The sequence below is a fragment of the Oncorhynchus mykiss genome, chromosome 16 (assembly GCF_013265735.2).
Source record: "Oncorhynchus mykiss isolate Arlee chromosome 16, USDA_OmykA_1.1, whole genome shotgun sequence".
Lineage (NCBI taxonomy): Eukaryota > Metazoa > Chordata > Actinopteri > Salmoniformes > Salmonidae > Oncorhynchus > Oncorhynchus mykiss.
Window position 1 is genome coordinate 32,257,011 of NC_048580.1, and position 24,151 is coordinate 32,281,161.

At 39.5% G+C, this 24,151-nt stretch overlaps 1 protein-coding gene across 4 annotated transcripts in view; it reads right to left on the minus strand.

The window, feature by feature from the left end:
• The window catches only part of LOC110491825 (TOX high mobility group box family member 2), a 120,567-nt gene that overhangs the window by 26,724 nt on the left and 69,692 nt on the right, over window positions 1–24,151 (minus strand). For all 4 annotated transcript variants that reach the window (XM_036946726.1, XM_021565614.2, XM_021565616.2 and 1 more), the window contains one exon: window positions 11,935–12,195. In XM_036946726.1, coding sequence (XP_036802621.1) covers window positions 11,935–12,195 — 261 coding nt within the window. The remainder of the gene's footprint in view (window positions 1–11,934; window positions 12,196–24,151) is intronic.

Here is a 24,151-nt window from a genome sequence, read left to right on the forward strand (position 1 = left end):
ACAGTCCTAAGCGAAAACTAATTACATTAACACTTCGCTAACGAGATGTTGGAGAGGCCCCTGCAGGTCGACTCTTTATAAAGAGTGGCAAAGCATCTGCCACACACTTCCTGGCTTCGCTAGCGTTCTAATTGGCCCCAGTGGGTTGCTGTAGACGCAACCGTGCAATTTAAAGGGGGTGGGGGGAATAATTATTGTTTTCAACTCAAAATGGCATTCAGTCCCCCCCAAAAAAGAAAAAACCCTGAGTATTGGATTATATTTATATTTCTTTGTTTTATCTGACATGGTCCTCTGAACGGAGCTTTGCAGACTGAGTGGCAATACAAGAAGAGAAAAACAATTAGTCAAACATGAATGGTCTACCACGGCTGGGCTATTTCCATAGCAACAGCCTGAGGGAACAATTCAAACCCTTTATTGGCCTTTTGCTATGTTTCTCTGTAAACATCAGACCAGCAGGAGAGATGGCCGGCAACAGAAAGTCAGGCAACAGAGTCATCACAGAGCCACAACCTGTTCATATATCAATCAACCCTTACAAAAAAAGATGTCCATAAAAGTACAGTGACTGCAGTCGACTGTGGTATTTTGGATGCAGTAATTGCAGAATAACTGCAGTTATACTGCACTGTAACTGCAGTTATACTGCACTCTAACTGCAGTTATACTCGTAGGGGAACTTTTATGTTCTATTGGAGAAAAAAAGGAAAGTACTCCGCAGAGCATTCTACTGCATTTTGAGATGACATATCCGGAGAGTGCCTTACCACTTTTTAAGGTACAATATGTAATTTCAACAGGCTAATCCTGCCACTTTGCTGAATGGGGATTGGTAACTACACTTACAGTACATACAGTGCATTCGGAAAGTATTCAGATCCGTTGACTTTTCCCACATTTTGTTACGTTACAGCCTTATTCTAAAACTGATTAAAAACAGAAATACTGTATTTACATAATTTTTCAGATCCTTTGCTATGAGACTTCGAAATTGAGCTGAGGTGCATACTGTTTCCATTGATCATCCTTGAGATGTTTCTACAACTTGGTTGGAGTCCACCTGTGGTAAATTAAATTTGGAAAGAAACACACTTGTCTATATAAAGTCCAACAGTTGACAGTGCATGTCAGAACTCTTCCGAGAGCTGGCTGCCCGGCCAAACGGAGCAATCGGGGGAGAAGAGCCTTCGTCAGGGAGGTGACCAAGAACCCAATGGTAACTCTGACAGAGTTCCAGAGTTCCTCTGTGGAGATGGGAGAACCTTCCAGAAGGACAACCATCTCTGCAGCATGCCAGCAATCAGACCTTTATTGTAGAGTGGCCAGATGGAAGCCACTCCTCAGTAAAACACACATGACAGCCTGCTTGGAGTTTGCCAAAAGGCACCTAAAGGACTCTCAGGCCATGAGAAACAAAAATGTTTGGTCTGATGAAACTATTTGGCCTGAATGCCAAGTGTAATGTCTGGAGTAAACCTGGCACCATCCCTACGGTGAAGCATGGTGGTGGCAGCATCATGCTGTGGGGATGTTTTTCAGCGACAGGGACTGGGAGACTAGTCACGATCGAGGGGAAGATGAACGTAGCAAAGTACAGAAAGATCCTTGATGAAAACCTGCTCCAGAGCACTCAGGACCTCAGGCTGGGGCAAAGGTTCACCTTCCAACGACCCTTAACACACAGCCAAGATAAGGCAGGAGTGGCTTCGGGACAAGTCTCTGAATGCCCATGAGTGGCCCAGCAAGACCCCGGTCGAACATCTCTGGAGGGACCTGAAAATAGCTATGCAGCGACACTCCCCATCCAACCATCCAACCTGACAGAGCTTGAGAGGATCTGCAGAGAACAATGGGGGAAACTTCTCAAATACAGATGTGGCAAGCTTGTAGCGTCATACCCAAGAAGAGTCAAGGCACAAATCGCTGCCAAAGATTCTTCAACAAAGTATTGTGTAAATGGTCTGAATACGTAAGTAAATGTGATATTTCAGTTTTTTAAAATATTTAATAGATTTGCAAAAATGTCTAAAAAACTGTTTTTGCGTCATCATTATGGGGTATTGTGTGTAGATTGATGAGATGTTTTAAATCACTTTAAGACTGTAAAAATAATAGACTGAAAAAGTCAAGGGGTCTGAATACTTTCCGAATGCACTGTACTGTAACTAGCCTTCAGTTAAAATGTAACTACTTTTAAATTGATAGAAAATATATGTAAAGACTGAAGCTATGCATTGTGGTTTAGAAAGACTCAGGAGGTAACCAGGAGGTCCTTAGAAATCAGCAATGGCTTCCCTACTAAACAAGGCTTGACATATGCCCATGTACAGTAGGAGCTAACTGCTTATGCAGAAAGCCAAGCTGATTTGAGCTTCTGCCGTAACCCATTAATTCAAGTCAAGGGTTATGTTCAACAAAAAAAGCAGTATTTTCCTGAGAAGAGCATCAGCGAGCTTAGTCACAACCATAATCTCCTCCATGTGCACACCTTATGCAACATGATCTGCCAGTAAGTCTCATACCTAGCCTCTTTCTCTCTGCGTTTCCTGCTGATGGTACAGCGATGGTGCCCAAACATAACGAGACAGGCTATTATGATGGCAGCTGGTTGCCATAGGTACTATATGCTAATTGTGAGGAGGGGGTGGGGTATTGTCAGAGCAACAGGCTTTGTTTGGCCTCTGACGTGCATTGTCTCATACGAAAAGAATAGATGATAAAGGGGTGTCAAAGTCACTTCACTAGTGTAGCACCACACCAAACATTTGGATCTCTTTCAAACACGATTTCACAAAAGAAAGAGAAACACATAGCGAGTTATAAATCAAATTATAATAAAAAAATATATTGTAAGACTCTCTAAGAATAACATTTCCGTCTGTCTCCAATGTTCTTTGGTTAAAACAGGAAAATGAGCAACTGGTTCTGTGGCTCAGAGTTCAGGCCTGTTATTCTCTCTCATTATTCTAGCTCTATATTCTTCACTTCTTCGCCCCAAAGGATGTGCAGGACAAGTGACGTTACTGAGACATAAGGTAAATATTAACTTGCGGTTGTTGGGATAAAGAAATGCTCATGTACTGCTAATGAAACTGTTATGTATGGGTTATGAATGTGTTATGAAGTCCCTTCAAATAAAGTGTCACTGGTTGTATTGTAGGCCTATATGTGCTACACCCTCTCTTGCTTGCAGGCCTAAAGCAGCTGTGTTAAGCGAATGCGCTGGTGAAAGTAGGTAGTAGGGCGTAATCCTGAGAACTGACTCTTAACCCGAACCACAGTCGCTCTCTGGGTGAGAGTAATGGCTTCCTCGTGCATGGGGCCGCGGCTGCTATTGTAGAATCACAAAGCATTTAATTGAAACAAATGACTCTGATAATGGGACATTATCCCCCACAGGTTCGCTGTGTGCTAGGCTTAATTAGCGTCGCCCTAGCGATCGAGGACGAGCTCGCCATGCTGATCCTTCAAAGGAAATAGCAAGCCCCTTTTAAGTGGGCAAATGGCCCATTTGTCCCACTGTCGATGTGTACTGTAAGCAGGTTCCCCTCTTCAGACTAGCGTAGAAAAGCAACATTTTTTGTCTGTTTGGAGTGTGTCCCCATCTGTTAAATCGATGCCTTCCCTCTGCCCTAGGTTTCTGGATATTGGTATTAGAAATGTCTGAGGTTTATGTTAGTTATACTAAATAGTAAGTACTATTTTCCTTGTTTTGGGTCTTCTCTCCATGATAGAATATTAGTACTTTACTGTTCTGGAACTATTATGCACTGCAACATGAAACAGCAGAACTTTTTTCATCATGATTAAAAGCGTTTCTACAGATTCAATTGTTCACTCTTGTACATCTTAGAAAGTCAGCTAATGCAATGTTTAAAACTCTACGACCATGCTGTTTTAAATATTCATTAGTCTTAACAGTTGCCTAAGGTTATTTGAATTAGCAGCATGGATATTCATGAGCTGCAATAATTGCTCATTTGTTTTTTATGTTCAATCCTTCAATACACTTCTTCATTACTTCACTCTCATCCATGAATAATAAGCCTCTCAAAGTAAATATGGACTTTTATTAAACACTTTCTTTAATAAGATATTTGTTTTTATTCAAAGCAAATCATAGTGCCCAGACATGTATAATTTTCAGAAAGACATATTGCTCACAACCTGTTGACTAGAGAATACCATTGATGGACATCCATCTTTTTGTCAAATGAAACAACCACAACAACAAAACATTCCACCTGTAGCTAAGAAAGTGATTTATATAAAAAGCCAAACAAGATGTCACATCTATTCCAGTTGAAGGCAACAGTGGAGGCAGGTCATTTGAGATGTGTCTGAGGCCTGCCCAGACTGTATGGTAGAGACTTCATTGCTTACTTAACTTCAAACAGCAGAATTCGTCAATTTTAGCCACAAATGTAATGTTATGCTCTTTGAATATGACCATTCATGTTTTTATAATCACATACTGGTTTGAATAATATGTTGATTGATCAACATTTGATTCACCTTCCATATACTCACTATGAATCTGAAAATAATGGCAGCCAACAATAGGCTTTTTATGTTGCTGCTTTTAAAATGGTGGTGCTGTTTTATCCTGTCTGTCTAAAATGCTAAGTGATGCAAAATACATGTCTTTTAACATATAAAATGAAATAAAATGAAGTCAAGCTCACATAACATTATAACAGTCAGTGAGTCAGACAAAAATGTATAGTGAAAACACAAACAAACAACCACAGACACTTTCAAAACTAACACTTCGTGTAGATCTAAAACTGGCTTTAAAGAAAGCAATGAACTCTCTACCATACAGTCTGTGCAGGCCTGAGACACATCTCATATGACCTGCCTGCACTGTTGCTTTCAACTGGAATAGATGTGACATCTTGTTTCGCTTTCTACAGTGGGGAGAACAACTATTTGATACACTGCTGATTTTGCAGGTTTTCCTACTTACAAAGCAGTGCATGTAGAGGTCTGTAATTTGTATATAAATCACTTTCTTAGCTACAGGTGGAATGTTTTTGTTGTGGTTGTTTCATTTGACAAAAAGATGGATGTCCATCAATGGTATTCTCTACTGTATAACATCCAGAGTAAAACAGTGATATTTCATCCAAATGTAAGAATTGCTTACCTGTATTCTTACCCTGAAAGCAGTCTATAGAGAAGGAGAGATAGTTATCCATGCTTGGGCATGTGATTTGAAACATTCTGAACATTGACTTGCATTGATATTTGCTAAGAAAAAGCTTATGTTAATAACTATTGGTTACAGTGGCTAGGTAGACACACGAAAAGCGTGGATTGCTATTTCTCCTTGTCTCCTAGACTGCTTTCAGGGTTATGAGTAATTTTGTAATAAGAGTGAATTATCCCTTTAATATGTTATTATTGCATAGGAGCATAGTCAACTGTTTTTTATATTGATTAAGCAAGTATGGCCTTCAACAGTCTGAACATAACATTAGCTTTGCATCACAACAGTAATGCCAACTGGACACTTCATATTCTTTATTTTTTATTCTTTATTTATTTTGTATTTATTTATTTTCCCCATTTCGCTCCTCAATTTCAAGATATTCAATTGGTAGTTAAGATCTTGTCTAATCGCTGCAACTCCCGCTCGGGAGAGGTGATGGTTGGGACAATACTGCCTGGCCCGCCACAAGGAGACGCTAGAGCGTGATGAGCCAAGGAAAGCCCCTGGCCTATGGGGCACCCAGTCACAGGCCGGCTGAAGTGACGTCTCAGCAGTATGATGCAGTGCCTTAGACCGCTGCGGCACTCGGAAGCAGCCTGGAAACTATTCATATTCTAACAATAACCCACATTGACAGTATCTAGACAACAGGGAGAGTCCTGAATATGGCCAGCCTGTGGTCTAGGAACAGATGCACCCTGCCAAAAATAACTATGTAGCGCCACACGTTTAACAAGATTGAACAAATCTTGCTACATGAACTTGCAGATTTGGCTGAGCTTTTTTTGGCGGTGGGCTTTTCCCCAAACCAACCTAATTTACGCTTATAATGAGATATCGGCAGGCGTTCAGTTTCCAAATTTAAATGTGCCGGCGTTCTCCTCGGCGACGTGCTCGGGCCCCTTCTCAACCCTCATTACCACCTGCCAGGGAATTCCCTCCTCTTTTTCAAAGAGACATTTCTCACTCCCATCTCCCCTCTCGCAAAAATGAGCCAGACCAGCCAGGCTCTGGGATCTGGGGGCCTGTCAAACATGAAGCCCCCACACAGTAGCAGACTGGGGGGAGCAGGCAACATTGACAGTGAGGGCTAGCTATGATAGGGTTTTTAAATGCAGGCATAATGAGCGCTCCATCCAACTTGGAGAAATTATGCATTGTTCAATGTCCCATCCAAACTATGTATCTGTCTGGCCTTATACAACAGAGGGCAGGGGTGGGTTGGGATATCACACTTGGCTAAACACCTAACCATCTTATTAAACATTATCCAGCCAGCAAGCACCTATTGGACCAATGATGGCTATGAGCACACCATTGGACCCATGTCGATAGCCTATACTCTATTGGCTACTGCCGTCTGAACCTCTAGAAAACCCATCAGCCAAATGAGTGGTGGGCTGCTGACTTTACCAATGGCAAGCCACTGTATGTTTCTAATCAAGGATAACATATCAAAACCATTCCCTCATGTTATGGGAACTTTTCTTGCTAGCAGTTTAACCACATTTATGATATGTCATTATTGTAATTAGCAGTTTGGTGTTAGCTACTAAATGCAAATGTATTGTAGAAAGGCAGGCTTAGATTAAAAGTCTCTGTATAAATTAAATATTCTGAATAAACATACAGTATCCTGATGTAACATGAATTCCTTTGAACCATCATAAAACATACCACTACTTTTATACCTAAGTCCAAGCTATATATCATATAAACAATCACATCAACATAGCTTTTAAATACCTAAATATAACTATTTCTCATCATTGCTTCAAGCCCATTTTTCCATCTACTGCACATGTCATCCTGTGATTTAGCAGCTAATACTTCTGCCTTCAGAGCAGTCAGAATGAACTGAGAGGGAGGAGGCTGTCAAAAATGAGATGAATTCAGTGGAAGACAGAAGAGGATTCTGATGGAGAGAGCAAGGGTATTACTATTATCATGTGCTCCACCAGTGATCAGAGATCTAAGATATTTGTGACATACTTTACTCTCAGTAAAAACAAGATGTGCTATTTTAGACAACGACAACAAAAACTGAACAAGTGGGCTAATATCGCAAAGTGCATTTCTGAAAATGGTCATGGTCATGGTCAGATCTACTGCTCACAATACTGTAATGCCTTAAAGGGATAGTTCAGCAAAACGACATATGTAGATATGTACAGTATATATACAGTATGGTGGCTAGTTAAACAAAAGAAAGGGGATTGCAGACCACTCCTTGTCCAAAATAATGCTTTCAAGGTAAGACAACAAACATTAAGAGAATGTAATTTCTCTGAACAATCCCTTTAACCGTTTGCTGTGTGATTGGAGACCATGAGATGCATGATGGAAAAGAGGATCCCTAAGCAGAAAGAAGTTTACTGAGCTTTAGCCTTAGGCTAAATGTTGTACTAAAACAAGTAACATCATCCCCGGAGATGAGCAATATCTATTGCTCCAGCTGAGCTTGTATTTGTAAGGGAGTTTACATACAGCGTAAGATAGTTATCCTTTCTGATATGAAATGTATCCTTGAGGCATTGTTGTTGAATAAAAAAAACTACAGCTACAATGGAAGAAAACAATTGACACAAAATTAGGTTCAGGATCATATTATGATCAGTGTATCCCTTACATCGAATACTAGGGGTACCTTTATTTTTTCACATTTCCCCACTTTGCAAAAACCTATCATTCTGCCTTATTTATACAGTACGTTCCTAAAACACAAATACTGTGCAGTGCCTATGACAGAAATATGAATTGAATCTGTCTATTATGCTTTTATTGGCATGAAATTAAGGTTCATTGACATCATAGGAAAAACGTCAAATGCAACATCCTGTCTTAATGGAATAAAATTGAAAATAACCTCATCTTCAATTCCTTTAAGATATTTCAGCTTACTTTTCTATGCCTCAGCCTGAGAAATAAGCTCCTCTTGTCCCCAAAGATAATAAATGAATTGAATTTTTTTCCCTTATCGGTCATCTATTTTTCCAGTGTAAGCTATTACTTGCTCAGGTTGCTAGGCAACAGGAAATATTAATAGTCACTATTATTAGCCAGGCTCCAGTAGAGTAGTACTAAAATGAGGAAGTGGAAAACATGAATGTGTTACATAAATCTTTGGACCTTTCACGGTGTGTGCAAGTCTCTGTTTGCAGTGATTTATGGCAATGACGGTTCATTTATGAGAAAAGGGGGTGTGAAATAAGAAAATGGAACATTACCCTGAAGGACTATTTGAAAATAAATAATTGCAAAGGTGAATCGAAAGCTGTTTAAAAACCAGGACTGTCTTTCTTACGGAAATGTTATTGGCCTATTACACCAAGAAGAAAAGGGAGCTGCTTTCTCCCATACATGTTTGTGCCCGTAAGGCATGAACATGAACACGCCCAAATGCACGCAAACACACACCTCCGTCACCAGCCTCACATCAATTGTATCAATTAAAGCTGTATTTGCTATGTAAAATAGTAGCCAGATAATTTTCTGAACACCGCCAAATGTATAACGAAATAAACACATAAATACTCTTGCACATTATGTACTACATTACTGTACATCTCCATGGCACCAGCTATATTCATCTCACTAGTATGTTCAACACAGTGACTTAATAACCTTTTCACACATTCCAAAAAATGGGAGTGATCATTCTACAGTGGTCCCTGCAGCGTACGCTCAAACCCGTGTGATTAGAACGCTTATTTAGAACGTCCAGCTTCGATTGATGCAACAGTCAGCATTTGAGCAAGCCACACTGTTTTTTCACAGAAACATTTTGCACAAACACAGTCCTTACAAAGTTATGTCCTGAATGTGACCAGTTTATTTTTGGATGTGTGAGGAACAACGCTGGAGACGAAAAGCAAGTACAGGGAGTGAACATTTAATGAAACACAGACAGCAACAGAATACAGACAGCGTCTGGACAGGGGGAAACAAAACGACAATAATGCTGACATGGGGAATAAACTGAGGAGCAGACAGATATAGAGGGTTGATCATCAAAGTAAAGGAGTCCAGGTGAGTCCAATGAGCACTGATGTGCATAATGAATGGTGACAAGTGTGCGTAATGAAGGGCAGCCTGGCGCCCTTGAGCTCCAGAGAAGGGAGGCAGGAGCAGGCGTGACAGGATGCAATGTTCAGACATTCACAGAAGTAGCGACAACATACACTATCATCCAACCGGAAAATGTAGGCTACAATAGTCCTAGGGTCATATTTAGGTAACTCCCTGCTGTCAGAAACCACAATATGAATTGGCTAATAGCAAATACTATTTATAATTCATCACATCACGGGTGAGCTCAGCATTGATCGAAATAATTGAGTAAAACACTTCCTAGAAATCGAAAGTAATCCGAGAATGCTAGTTTGTGCGTGCTGCATATGTTTTTTCGCGTCAACCAAAGAGGAGACGAGGAGTTTGGTCTGTTTACAGTATGCATGTTGAAGGGGGGGTGTCGTCTACGATCATTCACTTCCCTTCATTCACCTCTGGACGTTTAACCTTCACCTCATTATAACATCTTTTGCCTGACAGACAATTACATGACAACCAGAATGTATTGTGTAATGTCAACAAACATGGTTGCAAACACATTGCTGGCAAATAGCTTAGCATAAGCTCATTATAATCAGTAGAACATTAAAAAAACATATTTTACACACATCATAAGTGTCCATTAGAACCTATGCAATAATCAGATTGCATTATTTGTCACCAGTACTTGAAAACATGAATAAAACTGTAAATACACTATGCTCCATACATAGAGTACCAGTCAAAAGTTTGGACACACCTACTCATTCAAAGGTGAAAATAACACATATGGAATCATGTAGTAACCAAAAAAGTGTTAAAAAAATCAAAATATATTTTAGATTTTAGATTCTTCAAAGTAGCTACCCTTTGCCTTGATGACAGCTTTGCACACTCTTGATATTCTCTCAACCAGCTTCACTTGGAATGCTTTTTCAACAGTCTTGAAGGAGTTCCCACTTATGCTGAGCACTTGTTGGCTGCTTTTCCTTCACTCTGCGGTCCAACTCATCCCAAATCATCTCAATTGCAATCTGATGAGGTGCTTCATCACTCTCCTTCTAGGTCAAATAGCCTTTACACATCCTGGAGGTGTGTTGGGTCATTGTCCTGTTGAAAAACAAATGATAGTCCCACTAAGCACATTCCAGGTGACAACCTCATGAAGCAGGTTGAGAGAATGCCAAGAGTGTGCAAAGCTGTCATCAAGGCAAAGGGTGGCTACTTTGAAGAATCTCAAATATAAAATACATTTTGATTTGTTTCACACTTTTTTGGTTACTACATGATTCCATATGTATTATTTTATAGTTTTGATGTCTTCACTATTATTCTACAATGTAGAAAATATACTTTTTTTAAATAAAGAAAAACCCTGGAATGAGTAGGTGTGTCCAAACATTTGACTGGTACTGTACATACATACATACATACTGTATGTTACAGTGGAAATGACAACACGATATACAGAAAATAAGGCACTTACTTTGATATGAATGCACACACGTCCAAAGTTATTATTTGTAAGGAAAACAACAAGGAAGGTAATGCGAGCGCCAGCCAGAAAATATGCCAATTTGTGCAAGACTGTGCTAGTGTCTGCATACTAGATCTGCGGAAACATTGGTGGAGCTCTCCTGCTTGAGCTCTCCTCGAAGAGAGAAGTTTGTCCGTCTCAGTAAAGCCTCAAACATAAATTGTCTGCAACACTGAAATTGGATACTTCTATGTGAATTAATGAGGAGGCGGAACACACCTCAATTCAAAATAAATAAAACTTGTTTGAAAATAATTTGAAATTGACAAGTTGAAACATAGGCCTATAGATAATTAGCAGGCAGCGTGTTAAGTGTCCTATTGCATCACAATCACCTTCTGACATCTCGTGCATAAAACAAGTCAAGCTGGGGTGACCATCAGAGATATTTGGAACTCACATGTGAAAAGGTTAAGCCCAAGTCTGACTTTAAATGGCACACTCTCTGCCACACACATAAAATGTACTTTGATTCCCGAAATCACACAAGACCTGATTAACCAAGGATAAATGCCACGGATACTCACATTAAAGCATGAATATTTATGACCCAGAAGTTATATTTGTGTCAGATGAAAGTATATAATGCTGAATTATTCACACGCGGGCCATTTATAATTCATCTCGTTCGATTCTATGATTAAAGGACTTGAATGTGTACGCCAGGGGTGTTTGCTCAGTGTGAACCATGTTTAACACATGAAATAGTCGCTTACTGGGGTTGGAATGGACGTCCTCTGCATCATTTTGAAAGATAAAAGTAGCTGACAAGGGAGAACCCTTCTCTTTTCTCCTCCAAGACCCCCTTTTTTGTTTTACCAATCAGAGAGCAGATGAGATGTGTACTGTACAACTCCCTGCTCTCTTTCTGTGCTCACTTTGAGGGAGTCAAATATTTTTGAGTGTGGTGATTGAATAGATATGATGGAGTCTGTCACAAAAAGAAGAATGTGTAAAAGCATAAATGGTGCATGTGTCTGCTGGGATCTCCTTAGCTTTTGTTCCACACTCCTGCTAATTAAAAGAAGTGTGTATCCCTGTTCTAAGACAATAACATGTCCCTTATAAAGCCACGCTGAAAATAATTGAATTGAATCCTAGGAGAAGTACTGTAAGTGGTGAATCTTACCGAGTGCATATTATGACCCGAGAGAAGATGGCTATCCTGGCCCAGCATATTGGACATCATGAGGGCAGCAGGCAGCTCTGGGTAGGAATAGGGGTTGAGCAGGCCATTGTGGGGCAGTGAGTGGAAGGTGTAGCCCGACTCGGGGTCCATGAGGTGAAGCAGAGAGGGGTCAGCGTGGTTGGGGGGTGTGATGGGGGGGATCTCGTAGTCTTCATCCCCTCCTCCTCCGCTGTTGTTTCCTCGGCCTTGACTGGAGTAGTTCTGAGAATGGGGACAAGATGACAGGACAGGTTTCAAGTTCAAGATTCAAATGTTTTCGTTTATTTACCATTTGTGACAAACACATTGGAAATCTTGCTCACTGAAGATAAAAAGGAGTGAGATGGCAAGTGTGTAGACCATAGGAGTTGAGATATTGAAATCAAACACATCAGCAAATGCCATCAGACATGAAGCCACTAATTATGGTCATCTATTAGAAGGAGATTAAACTATAATTAATTAACCTGAAAAGCAAACTGCATATGCTTAACTATGTAGCAAAACAGTAATATAATGATCCTGGTTTAATCACCAACACTGATGTGCTCAATCAGCTTTTAAAATCAATCCTATAGCGTGTTGTAATGCAGAATGTAACGCTCTCGCTGCCTTGGGTACCTCCGTGTCAGTCCAGAAAGCAAGATAATGTACAAAGAAAGAAATGTGTTTGTGATGAAGAAACTAATTTCTGTTAAAGGTTAATGGCTTATTAATGAAGAACCCAAACAAAGCTTTAGTCATAGAACACTAGCAACACCGGTTGGGGTCTATTCCTTTTAACACATTGAATTTTAAATAGAAAATCCTCACAACATTCCTCAATGTTATGATTCACATTGTGATTTCAATCAAATTCCTGAACTGAATTGGGTTGAGATGGAATTGACCAAATCCCCCTGACATAGTCTCTATGTTATGAGCTGTATCTAAGGTCAATAAATTACCTCTTCTCTCCAGACATCACAACAAGGTGAAATACTTTCTTATGATTCTGCAAATGCAAATCAGGTGGTACAGGAAGAAGCCTCACTGTGGTATCTCCAAGGGCTATCTTGACATAATATTGTGCTGAGAAATATGGTTTTGCACTCTCAAAAGCACACCGAGGGTATTCACCAGGGAATGAAAAGCAATTTTGTCAGAGGCAATCTGATGCTGACTCCCTTTATAATGACTGGGGAAAATTAATCATCACAAGTAATATTCCAGTGTCAGCCATTCAAGAGCTTTTTAATAGAATTTGTATGATTCATGTCTCACGGTACACATCAAGCAGTCCGTTCTGCAACATTTCAGAAATCAATTCAATATCATCTTCGTGTAGGCTGTCATCTCGCCTGTCAGAGCATCCATTTATCTTGCAAACAAATACTTTTAGCAAACAAATGGCAAGAAATACTGAGGAAAATCAGGCATGCTCCATCCGGCTATGTTGGTGCATGGAACCAAGATAAAACTCCTTTATAATAGAACATTGTAAGCATGGAAAAAGAGACATAAACCTACATTAGGCTGAAATGTTTTCGTTTTCCTTTCAATGGGAAATTGAGTTCAAAATACTGTTTTTCTTTATGTTTTCATAATAACATACACTTTACATGAAGATTATCTTGGTGCGGATGTTCTAGGTGCGGATGTTCGCTACTATTGCTATATCCAACGTCAGGGAGAGCTTGTTTTCGCACATAACAGGTTACTATTAACCTACATTTATTTTCTACTCAGTCCATTGGAATTGCACTTCTCATAAAACTTTCAAGGACAGCTGTAGTTATGTCTAATAAGTGAGATAAATATTGTATGTTCTTGTACTATATATCTTAGGATTTCTTGACAAGAGACACATATGTAACTTGGTAAGCATTTTCAAGGATATCATTTGGGCAGACCATACCCTCAAATAACTGTCTACAGAACACCCTATACATTTTTGGGGTCTCTATTCAGTTCTATTGGCCTCCGATTGTGTCTTCCAGTAGGCCTGGTTGGTATTGGAGGAATAATGTATGATTTGTCAAAGCTTACGGTATATTTATTAAGACATTTTATGACCATTTTCTACTTTCCTCATAGCCTACAGCCTCAATGAGATATTTGTGTCACGGATATTGGCTATTGTGTTGGTAAAACATTATGAAAAATTAAGAAACACTTATTCTTACATGGATTCACCACTTTCAAATGCTCAACAAAACTAAGCTTTCCATGCATTTCATCTAGCTTTGATCCGAACAACATCATGTATTTCAGACAATTCCTTCTCCAAGATAAAATGTAACTAATGTAGGATGCATGTTCGAAGATTTGAATGCTGCACGAGGCAATTTTACAATCAGGTCTTCCATTGTTTTAACAAGTCCTTTCATGTTCTTGGGGATAAAATCTGGAACAAGGACATAGCAAGTTTAATATCAAACTCAGATAATTTCAAACTCAGATAAATAATTCATACATCTGCTGTCTTTCAGGTCATGTGGATAAAACAAAAGGGTCAAAACTAAATATCAAATGTTGATTCAGCCTTACTCCACCACCTTAGCCCTCCCATTAAAGGTGAAATTTAAGCAAATCTTTCCTATTTATGGAAAGAAAATGCTTGTAAAGCTCCGAGGGCACTACATTATCTCCCTCCTCTCTACAGTTCCATTGTACATGTCGGCTGTCCACATGAGATAATCTAACGCTAGTGGTTATATGGATTAATGTCTATGTTGAATACTATCGGAAAAACACACTAACGATAGTATTTGACAGCATACATTTACAGTAAACGCTCTGATTTGATATATTTGAATACTGTATTCCATTTGCTTAATCAAACACCCTCTATCTTTACTAAAAATAGCATCTATTGAAAGCAGGTCCAGTAGCCATATGCCATGTCGAGAAAACAACAGATCGGCCTTGTTCTGGCGATGTGCAGCAGCTTGTGATGCACAAACAGAGATGTCAGCCATCTCTAGATAAGAGATAGATATAGGAAGAAGACACTTGGGTTAGGATAGGTTACTCAAACACAACACGACATTCTAGTAGTGCCAAATGCCAAAAAGAGCCTCTTGAGCATAGGGAGGACAAATAAGACACCCATCAACTAATGGCGAGGACAAATGGTTGAAGGGTATTTCAGAATGATCGTCAAATAGATGAAGGACAGTGTGCTGAAGCACTTGACCTAGCCACCATGCTCTGAAATGACAAGAAACTCCATTGGGGTGATGAATCAGCAGAACTAGCCAGTGTAATACAATAGATGGCGATGAATAGCCCTCGATTGAAAAAGAGCAGAAGATAGATTTCAGAGCTGGCTGACTGACAGCCAGGTAGAACTGGGATAAGTGGATTGAAAAAGGGCGGTTTTCTCCATCCAATCCCGTCAGGACAGGTGGGCTTGGGGGGGATGGGGACTGAGCTATCCTCCAATCCTGCTCCCCCCACTGGCAATTCCCTCAAATATCACATCAAAATAGATCTAAATTTGTTGGGTAAAAGACACACACTCCATTACAGCTGTGTGTGGCCTATTTGAGTTGAGCTTGAAATCAGACCAAAAACACCCCAAAAATGAAATGTGAGGAAGCTGAAAAAGAAGCACACCATTAACTCTTTGATAGTTCAGTTACAAATCTGGACATATTTGTGGGGTTAGTATTGTGGTGCACCACACTTCCCTATTTCATCCAATCATTATTGCTGAAATCACATAAATAAATAAAAGATGTCAGCCTGTAGTCACTCATCCCCCCAAGGGAATGTGGAAGCCCCGGTAATCACATATGGCACAATAGCCTAGCCATAATCCCCCTTTATTTTTATTTTTGTGATGTCATTCTCTTTAAGCCATGGCAAACGGAGGGAGGGGGGAGGAGGGGGGAGGGAGGAGAGAAAAACAAATGGTGTGGATCCCTCATTGTTCTCTCTCTATGCCCTCATTCCAGTCAGGGTAATAAGAGAACATTGTGATTTACTGTCACTGAACCGCGAGGAGTGCATCAGAGAGAATCCACTGCGGCAGGGCCATTAAAATAGATTTAACTTCCCACAGTATTAGACCAGATGTCTACACTTCTATTATATTTCAATCAGGCATGACCTTGGTCTCCATATGATGAGAAAGATCACTGGGGAGGAGAGAGAGAGAGAGAGAGAGAGAGAGAGAGAGAGAGAGAGAGAGAGAGAGAGAGAATAAATCCATGGAAAACCAATAGAAATATCAAACTACTTAGTCCTCTCTAAATCCCTCTGCAGCAGCAGCAGTAGTGCATATAAAGCGGAGCCCAAAATAGATCCATGGTTTCAAGTTCTCTTAAAAGAGCGTATGAATCATTCAGTGTACTCTCACTGCTGATAAGTTCTGTTTTGGGGTGGTTTTAAGGTTTCAGCATTATGTACATTAAGTTGAGGAGGACCAAGTGGCTCACAGCCAAAAGAGGACCATCTCTGAATAATCTTCATGCACTGTTCTCCAGACCTGGGTTCAAAATGTACTATTTTAAATAGTTTGCTTTAGCCTGCCTGGATTGCCTGATATTTTGCAACTAAGCTATTGGTTCCTTTGTGCTCGGTAAGCTCAATCAAGCCCAGCAAAAATGTTTTAAAAAGTATTTCTTAACCAAGGTCTACTGTACTCATGGCTATTTTGTGGTAGGCCGTTAGTAAATACTTAATTTATTTGTCTAAATGAATAAAGGTAAAAAATAAAAAAAAATTATATATATTTGGATAGTCTCGTGTCAGTCATGTTGTTTAGTCTAGTAGAACCTGAAATATGAAGAGACATCGTGGATAAAACTGGAATTTACTCATAGACGTAATGGAGACCCTAGGCTTTTTTATTCTTGTATTTCTTCTCTTTCAGAAGCTGATGATAATTGGATTTATTGGCTGACAGACTCACCAAGATAGAATGTCCATAACAAATCCTCTCAGCATGGGTGTGGGCATCCTATTCCCTCAATGTTGTTTCAATGTCGAAGAATAATGTTTCACTGAGAAACACCGTTAGAATGTAAACAGTTAATTTTCAACCAATATAACTAGATGAATAGATTTTAATCTCAAAACTGAAGAAGGCACTGCGTGCCAAAACGTTGGTTAGATTTACCCATTCAAATGTTGGGAGCATGCAGTGCATTCGGAAAGGATTGAGACCCCTTGACTTTTTACACATTTTGTTACGTTACAGCCTTATTCTAAAATGGATGAAATTGTTTCCCCCCAATCAATCTACACACAATACCCCATGATGTTTTTAGAAACAGTAAAAGTACTGAGTAAAATGTCTGAATACTGAATACCTTTCACAGCAATTAATAGCCTCGAGTCTTCTTGGGTATGACGCTACAAGCTTGGGACATACAGTATGTATTTGGGGAGATTTTCCCATTCTTCTCTGCAAATCCTCTGCTCTGTCAGGTTGGATGGGGAGCGTTGCTGCACAGCTATTTTCAGGTATCACCAGAGATGTTCGATGGAGTTCAAGTCCAGGCTCTCGCTGAGCCACTCAAGGACATTCAGAGACTTGTCCTGAAGCCCCTCCTGCTTTGTCTTGGTTGTGTGCTTAGGGTCGTTGTCCTGTTAGAAGGTGAACCTTTGCCCCAGTCTGAGCTCCTGAGATTTTCATCAAGGATCTCTCTGTACTTTGCTCAGTTCATCTTTCCCTTGATACTGACTAGTCTCCCAGTCCCTGCAACTGAAAAACATCCCCAAAGCATGATGCTGCCACCACGCTTTACCGTAGGGATGGCGCCAGGTTTACATTAGATGTGATGCTTGGCTTTCAGGCCAAATAGTTCAATCTTGGTTTCATCAGCAGAGAATCTTGTTTCTCATGGTCTGTGAGTCCTTTAGGTGCCTTTTGGCAAACTCCAAGCGGGCTGTCATGTACCTTTTAATGAGGAGTGGCTTCTGCCTGGCCACTCTACCACAAAGGCCTGATTGGTGGAGTGATGCAGAGATGGCTGTCCTTCTGGAAGGTTCTCCCATCTCCACAGAGGAACTCTGGAGCTCTGTCAGAGTGACCATTGGGTTCTTGGTCACCTCACTGACCAAGACCCTTCTTCCCCAATTGATCAGTTTGGCCAGGCAGCCAGCTCTAGGAAGAATCTTGGTGGTTCCAAACTTCATCAGTCTTAAATAGAAGGAGGCCACTGTGTACTTAGGGACCTTCAATGCTGCAGAAATGTTTTGGTACCCTTCCCCAGATCTGTGCCCCGACACAATCCTGTCTCAGAGCTCTACGGACAATTCTTCGACCTCATGGCTTGGTTTTTGCTCTGACATGCACTGTCAACTGTGGGACCTTATATAGACAGAGATGTGCCTTTCCAATCAATTTAATTTACCACAGGTGGACTCCAATCAAGTTGTAGAAACATCTCAAGGATGATCAATGGAAACAGGATGCACCTCAGCTCAATTTTGAGTCATAGCAAACTGACTACTTATGTAAATAAGGTATTTCTGTTTTTTACTTGTAATTTCACTTTGTCAATATGGGGTATTTGTGTGTAGATTAATAAGGAAAAAATCCCTTTAATCAGTTTTAGAATAAGGCTGTAACGTTACAAAATGTGGAAAAAGGGAAGGGGTCTGAATCATTTCTGAATGCACTGTACATAAGAGTGTTCAATTTTCTTTCTCAACTATATCACATTTTTCTAGTTGGGCTTGAGAAAGAGATGTGCATCATGCTTTCCATGTACATGATTAGTAATCTACTCTGGCAACTATTCGCATGACCAAAAAGGAAGAAGGATGAGAAGAGAACTTACCCACTGAAAATGGAAGGGGAGTGTGTGTGTGTCTGCACGCGTGCATGTCTGTGTGTACGTATCCCTGCGCACATGTGTTTCTGTCTGTTGTACTCAGAGTATAATGGTACACCATAAAGTAATTTTGCCATCGCCCACATGTGTTGAGTGTGGTACCAGTGTGTTCTGAGGTGTCTTTGCTCTCTGATATATTTTTATAGATTATAGTAACTTTGGTAAATTACTGGTAGCTTTGCAACCCTAGACTTGACCAAGCTATTGTATGGGTCTACATGGAGGATAATGTGTGTATGTTAGTATGAGAGAGAGAGAGAGAGAGAGAGAGAGAGAGAGAGAGAGAGAGAGAGAGAGAGAGAGAGAGAGAGAGAGAGAGAGAGAGAGAGAGAGAGAGAGAGAGAGAGAGAGAGAGAGAGAGAGAGAGAGAGAGAGAGAGAGAGAGAGAGAGAGAGAGAGAGAGAGACTTTAACCAACAGGTGAAGTTTCTATTCTAATCTAGACCATCAGCAACTGCTCCCCTGTGGTTGTGACTAAATCAATAGAGGCCCACGTTGTCTCCTCACATTCTCAACAACAGAAGAACCAAAGGCAGAAACACAAAGAAGCTAAAACGATCTAGTTCTTGAAGACCCTGAGTTTATTTCTACAGCAAGACAGGGTCGGAACAAAAGTTTTTAAAAAAACGAGGTAACAGAGAGAAAAGTATTTCTCTCTTGTTCTTTCTCTCCTTCTGCCTCTGGCTCTGCACACCAGACCTGGGTACCAATACTATTTTAAATCATTTCAAATACTCATCTCTAAGTACTCTAAAGTATAGGCTGAAGCAAATGCTCAAAGTATTTGAATGATTTCAAATATTATTTGAACCCAGGTCTGTTCTCTGTACAGTGACTGATAACAACATAGGGAGGAAGTTGTAAATCCCATCAGTTACAACTCTATTGTAAATTAAACCCCAGTGGGATAAGGACTGTAAAAACAGAGAGGAGGGCGATGGCCACATAAACACACACCGGCTCCAGTCTGTAATGAACCAAACATACCACCCTCACTGCTGATTGACAGACCAATCCCAATCAAAGCATTTCCTGTCCGTCAAATTGGCCTGATCCCCAATCAGCCTGGTTATTTGGGGCACTGCTAGACACTCAATGCGATGAGCTTGAAAGAGGAGACTACACTACCCACAATCCCACAAGATAATTTCCTTCCAGTCACACTTGCCTGATGCCCTATCAGCCTGATTATTCAGGGCACCACCGGACTCATAACGCGCTGAATGGATGCAGGCTAGATAAAGACTTAAATGGGACACTACACTACTACACTACCCATGATGCCACACAGAATATGGTGGCCATGTTTGTTGATGTTAACACGCAATGCATACTAAATATACTTTACATGTATGTATAGCAATGAACATTCTTGCACTCGGAGATGAGTGCTTGTAAACAATGTGCATTCAATGACAGATTGAAAACATCAAATTATCGATTTTATGCTTTGTGGTAAGGAATATATAAATCAGCATAATTGAACGAGCTTATAAAACTCTTATAAAGCCTATATTTCAGATAAATCCCAGATTTAAATGAAACGCGGGACACAAATCAAAGTCCATAGGGTGAATTATTGTTATTATAAGTTAAATTGGTATGCAGTAGAAAAACACATTCAACACAGATCAAGAATTTCAGCTGGTAAACAAACAAAAAATGTCCCTTCCTTGTACTGTTACAACAAACAAATGAATACCTTTTGGAAGAAGCCACTGAGTGACTAGACCTATTTCCTAGCTTAGAATCAATGGAAGCTGTTTCTATTTAGTGTTTTTCTCTTGAAAGGGCCTGAGATTACATGTGCAATGTAATCTCCTGACTATGTGCTGAAGTGTGCTAGCTAGACACAAGAAGCTCTGGACACTCACAAAGGTAACTCTATAATATACTTTTTTTTTTAAATTCCACAGACATACAACATTGATGGGCCGGTGGGACATCAAAAGTATATTGGCATATGTGCAATTAAAGTTATACATTTTGCAACCCACAAATGTCATGTTACGACAAAAAAAAACATGACATCATCCCCAAGACATCACCTAGAGATTGCACCTAGAGATCTAATCAACAAAGGGGGTGGTGGGGGAGTCTTCCTGGGGTCTTCCTGGGACATGCATACAGTGCCTTCAGAAACTATTCACACCACTTTACTTTTTCCAAATTTTGTTGTACTACAAGGTGGGATTAAAATTGATTTAATTGTAATTGTTTTCCCCAACGATCTACACAAAATACAATGTAATGTCAAAGTGGAAGAACAATTATAGCATTTGTAAAAAAAATATATATTTTAAAAAATAACACTAAAGATCTTGATTAAATAAATATTCAACCCACTCAGTCAATACATGTTAGAATCGCCTTTGGCAACAAATACAGCTGTGAGTTTTTCTGGATAAATCTCTAAGAGCTTTGCACACCTGGATTGTACAATATTTGCACAGAATTTTTTTTTATTCTTCAAGCTCTATTAAGTTGGTTGTTGATCATTGCTAGACAGCCATTTTCAAGTCTTGCGATTTAAGTCAAAACTTTAACGAGGCCACTCAGGAATTTTCAATGTCGTCTTGGTAAGTGACTCAAGTGTATATTTGGCCTTGTGTTTCAGGTTATTGTTCTGCTGAAAGGTGAATTTGTCCCCCAGTGTCTGCTGGAAAGCAGACTGCACCAGATTTTATTTTAGGATTTTGCCTGTGCTTTGCTCTAATTCAGTTTATTTTTATCCTAAAAAAACTCCCTAGTCCTTACCGATGACTAGCATACCCAGAACATGATGCAGCCGCCACCATGATTGAAAATATGAAGAGTGCTGCTCAGTTATGTGTTGTGTTGGATTTGCCCCAAACACAACACTTTGTATTCAGGACATGAAGTTAATTTCTTTGCCACATTTTTTGCAGTTTTACTTTAGTGCCCTATTGCAAACAGGATGCATGTTCTGGAATATTTGTATTCTGTACAGGCTTCGTCATTTAGGTAAGTATTACGGAGTAAAAAATGTTGTTGATCCTCAGTTTTCTCCTATCACAGCCATTAAACTCTGTAAATGTGTTAAAGTCACCATTGGCCTCATGGTGAAATCCCTGAGCGGTTTCCTTCCTTTCCAGCAACTGAGTTAAGAAGGACGCCTGTACCAATCTTCCTAAAAAACTCTCTAGTCTCTGTGGATGAATCTGTGTTCGTAATTCACTGCTCTACTGAGGGACCTTACAGATAATTGTATGTTTGGGGTACAGAGATGAGGTAGTCATTAATAAATCATGTGAAACACTATTATTGCATACAGAGTAAGCCCATGCAACATATTATGTGACTTGTTAAGCACATTTTAGCTCTTAACTTATTTAGACTTACCATAACTAAGTGGTTGAATGCTTGTTGACTCAAGACTTTTCAGCTTTTAATTTTTTATCAATTTTGTAAAAATGTCTAAAAACATAATTCCACTCTCACATTATGGGGCATTGTTTGTAGGCCATTGACACAAAATTTATCCATTTTAAATTTAGGCGGTAACACAACAAAATGTGAAAAAATTCAAGAGGTGTGAATACATTCTGAAGGCACTACATTATATTAAAACAAAATACAGAAAAACAAATTGGGTGGTATACCGCTGCTAAATTCTTATAGGAGAAACACTGACATCAATGACTATTCACCATCACAGAAATGAATCCAGTACAAGAAGCCCCAGTTTGTTTCATTCATCTTCAAAGGCCATGATTATATACAGCAAGTAAATGCACATCTAATGTACATAATTAGATGTAAATTACGCAATAACTGCTTTATTTTCCAAACACATGCACATCATCTGTAATGATTTCTATGTGAAACGAAGGGAAAATACAGATGTCATAAGCGTGTGAAATCTATGAATTATTTTCAGATGAGAGTTAGGCTAGGCCTCGAGGCAGTATGCTCTGAAGAGTTTTGGGAATGGGCAACTTTCATAAACTCAGCTACAGTTTAGATTCCATGTTTTGGAAAGCCACGAAGTCTTACCGTCTTATGGTTGGGGGCAGTATTGAGTAGCTTGGATGAATAAGGTGCCCAGAGGTGCCCAGAGTAAACTGCCTGCTACTCAGTCCCAGTTGCAAATTATTAGTATATTTATATATATTATATTATATATATATATATATATATATATATATATATATATATATATATATACAGTGGGACAAAAAAGTATTTAGTCAGCCACCAATTGTGCAAGTTCTCCCACTTAAAAAGATGAGAGAGGCCTGCACATTTTCATCATAGGTACACTTCAACTATGACAGGCAAAATGAGGGAAAAAAATCCAGAAAATCACATTGTAGGATTTTTAATGAATTTATTTGCAAATTATGGTGGGAAATAAGTATTTGGTCACCTACAAACAAGCAACATTTCTGGCTCAGACCTGTAACTTCTTCTTTAAGAGGAGTGCATTCTGATGAAGATCATCACAGGTAAGTGAATATTTATAATGTTATTTCTGACTTCTGTTAACTGCACAATATGGCGGATATCTTTTTGGCTTGTTTGGTCTCTGAGCGCCGTACTCAGATTATTGCATGGTTTCCTTTTTCCGTAAAGCTTTTTTGAAATCTGACACAGCGGTTGCATTTAGGAGAAGTGTATCTAAAGTTCAATGCATAACACTTGTATTTTCATCAACATTTATTATGAGTATTTCTGTAAATTGATGTGGCTCTCTGCAAAATCACCGCATGTTTTTGGAACTACTGAACATAATGCGCCAATTTATACTGAGATTTTTTGATAGAAATATTAATTTTATTGAACAAAACATACATGTATTGTGTAACATGAAGTCCTGAGTGTCATCTGATGAAGATCATCAAAGGTTAGTGATTAATTTTATCTCTATTTCAGATTTTTGTGGAAAAATGGCTGTGTTTTTCTGTGACTTGGCTCTGACATAATAACATAATCGTTTGTGGTGCTTTCACCGTAAAGTCTATTTGAAATCGGACACTGTGGTGGGTTTAACAAGAAGTGTATCTTTAAAATGGTGTGAAATACTTCTATGTTTGAGGAATTTTAATTATGGGATTTCTGTTGTTTTGAATTTTGTGCCCTGCACTTTCACTGGCTGTTGTCATATTGACCCCGTTAGCGGGATCTCAGCCCTAAGAAGTTTTTAAGTTCAAAGAGATGTCAGTTGAGACCTTTGATCACTTAAAGTAGGTGTTGATTGACATATCACCAGTCTGATGGACAACAGTGCTTGACAGTTTGTCCAATTAAAGCAACCAATGTGTGTCCAGTGATGTCGTCAGAGAAGCCAACACGGTAGACCTTGTAATTCTGCAATGAGCCATGAGC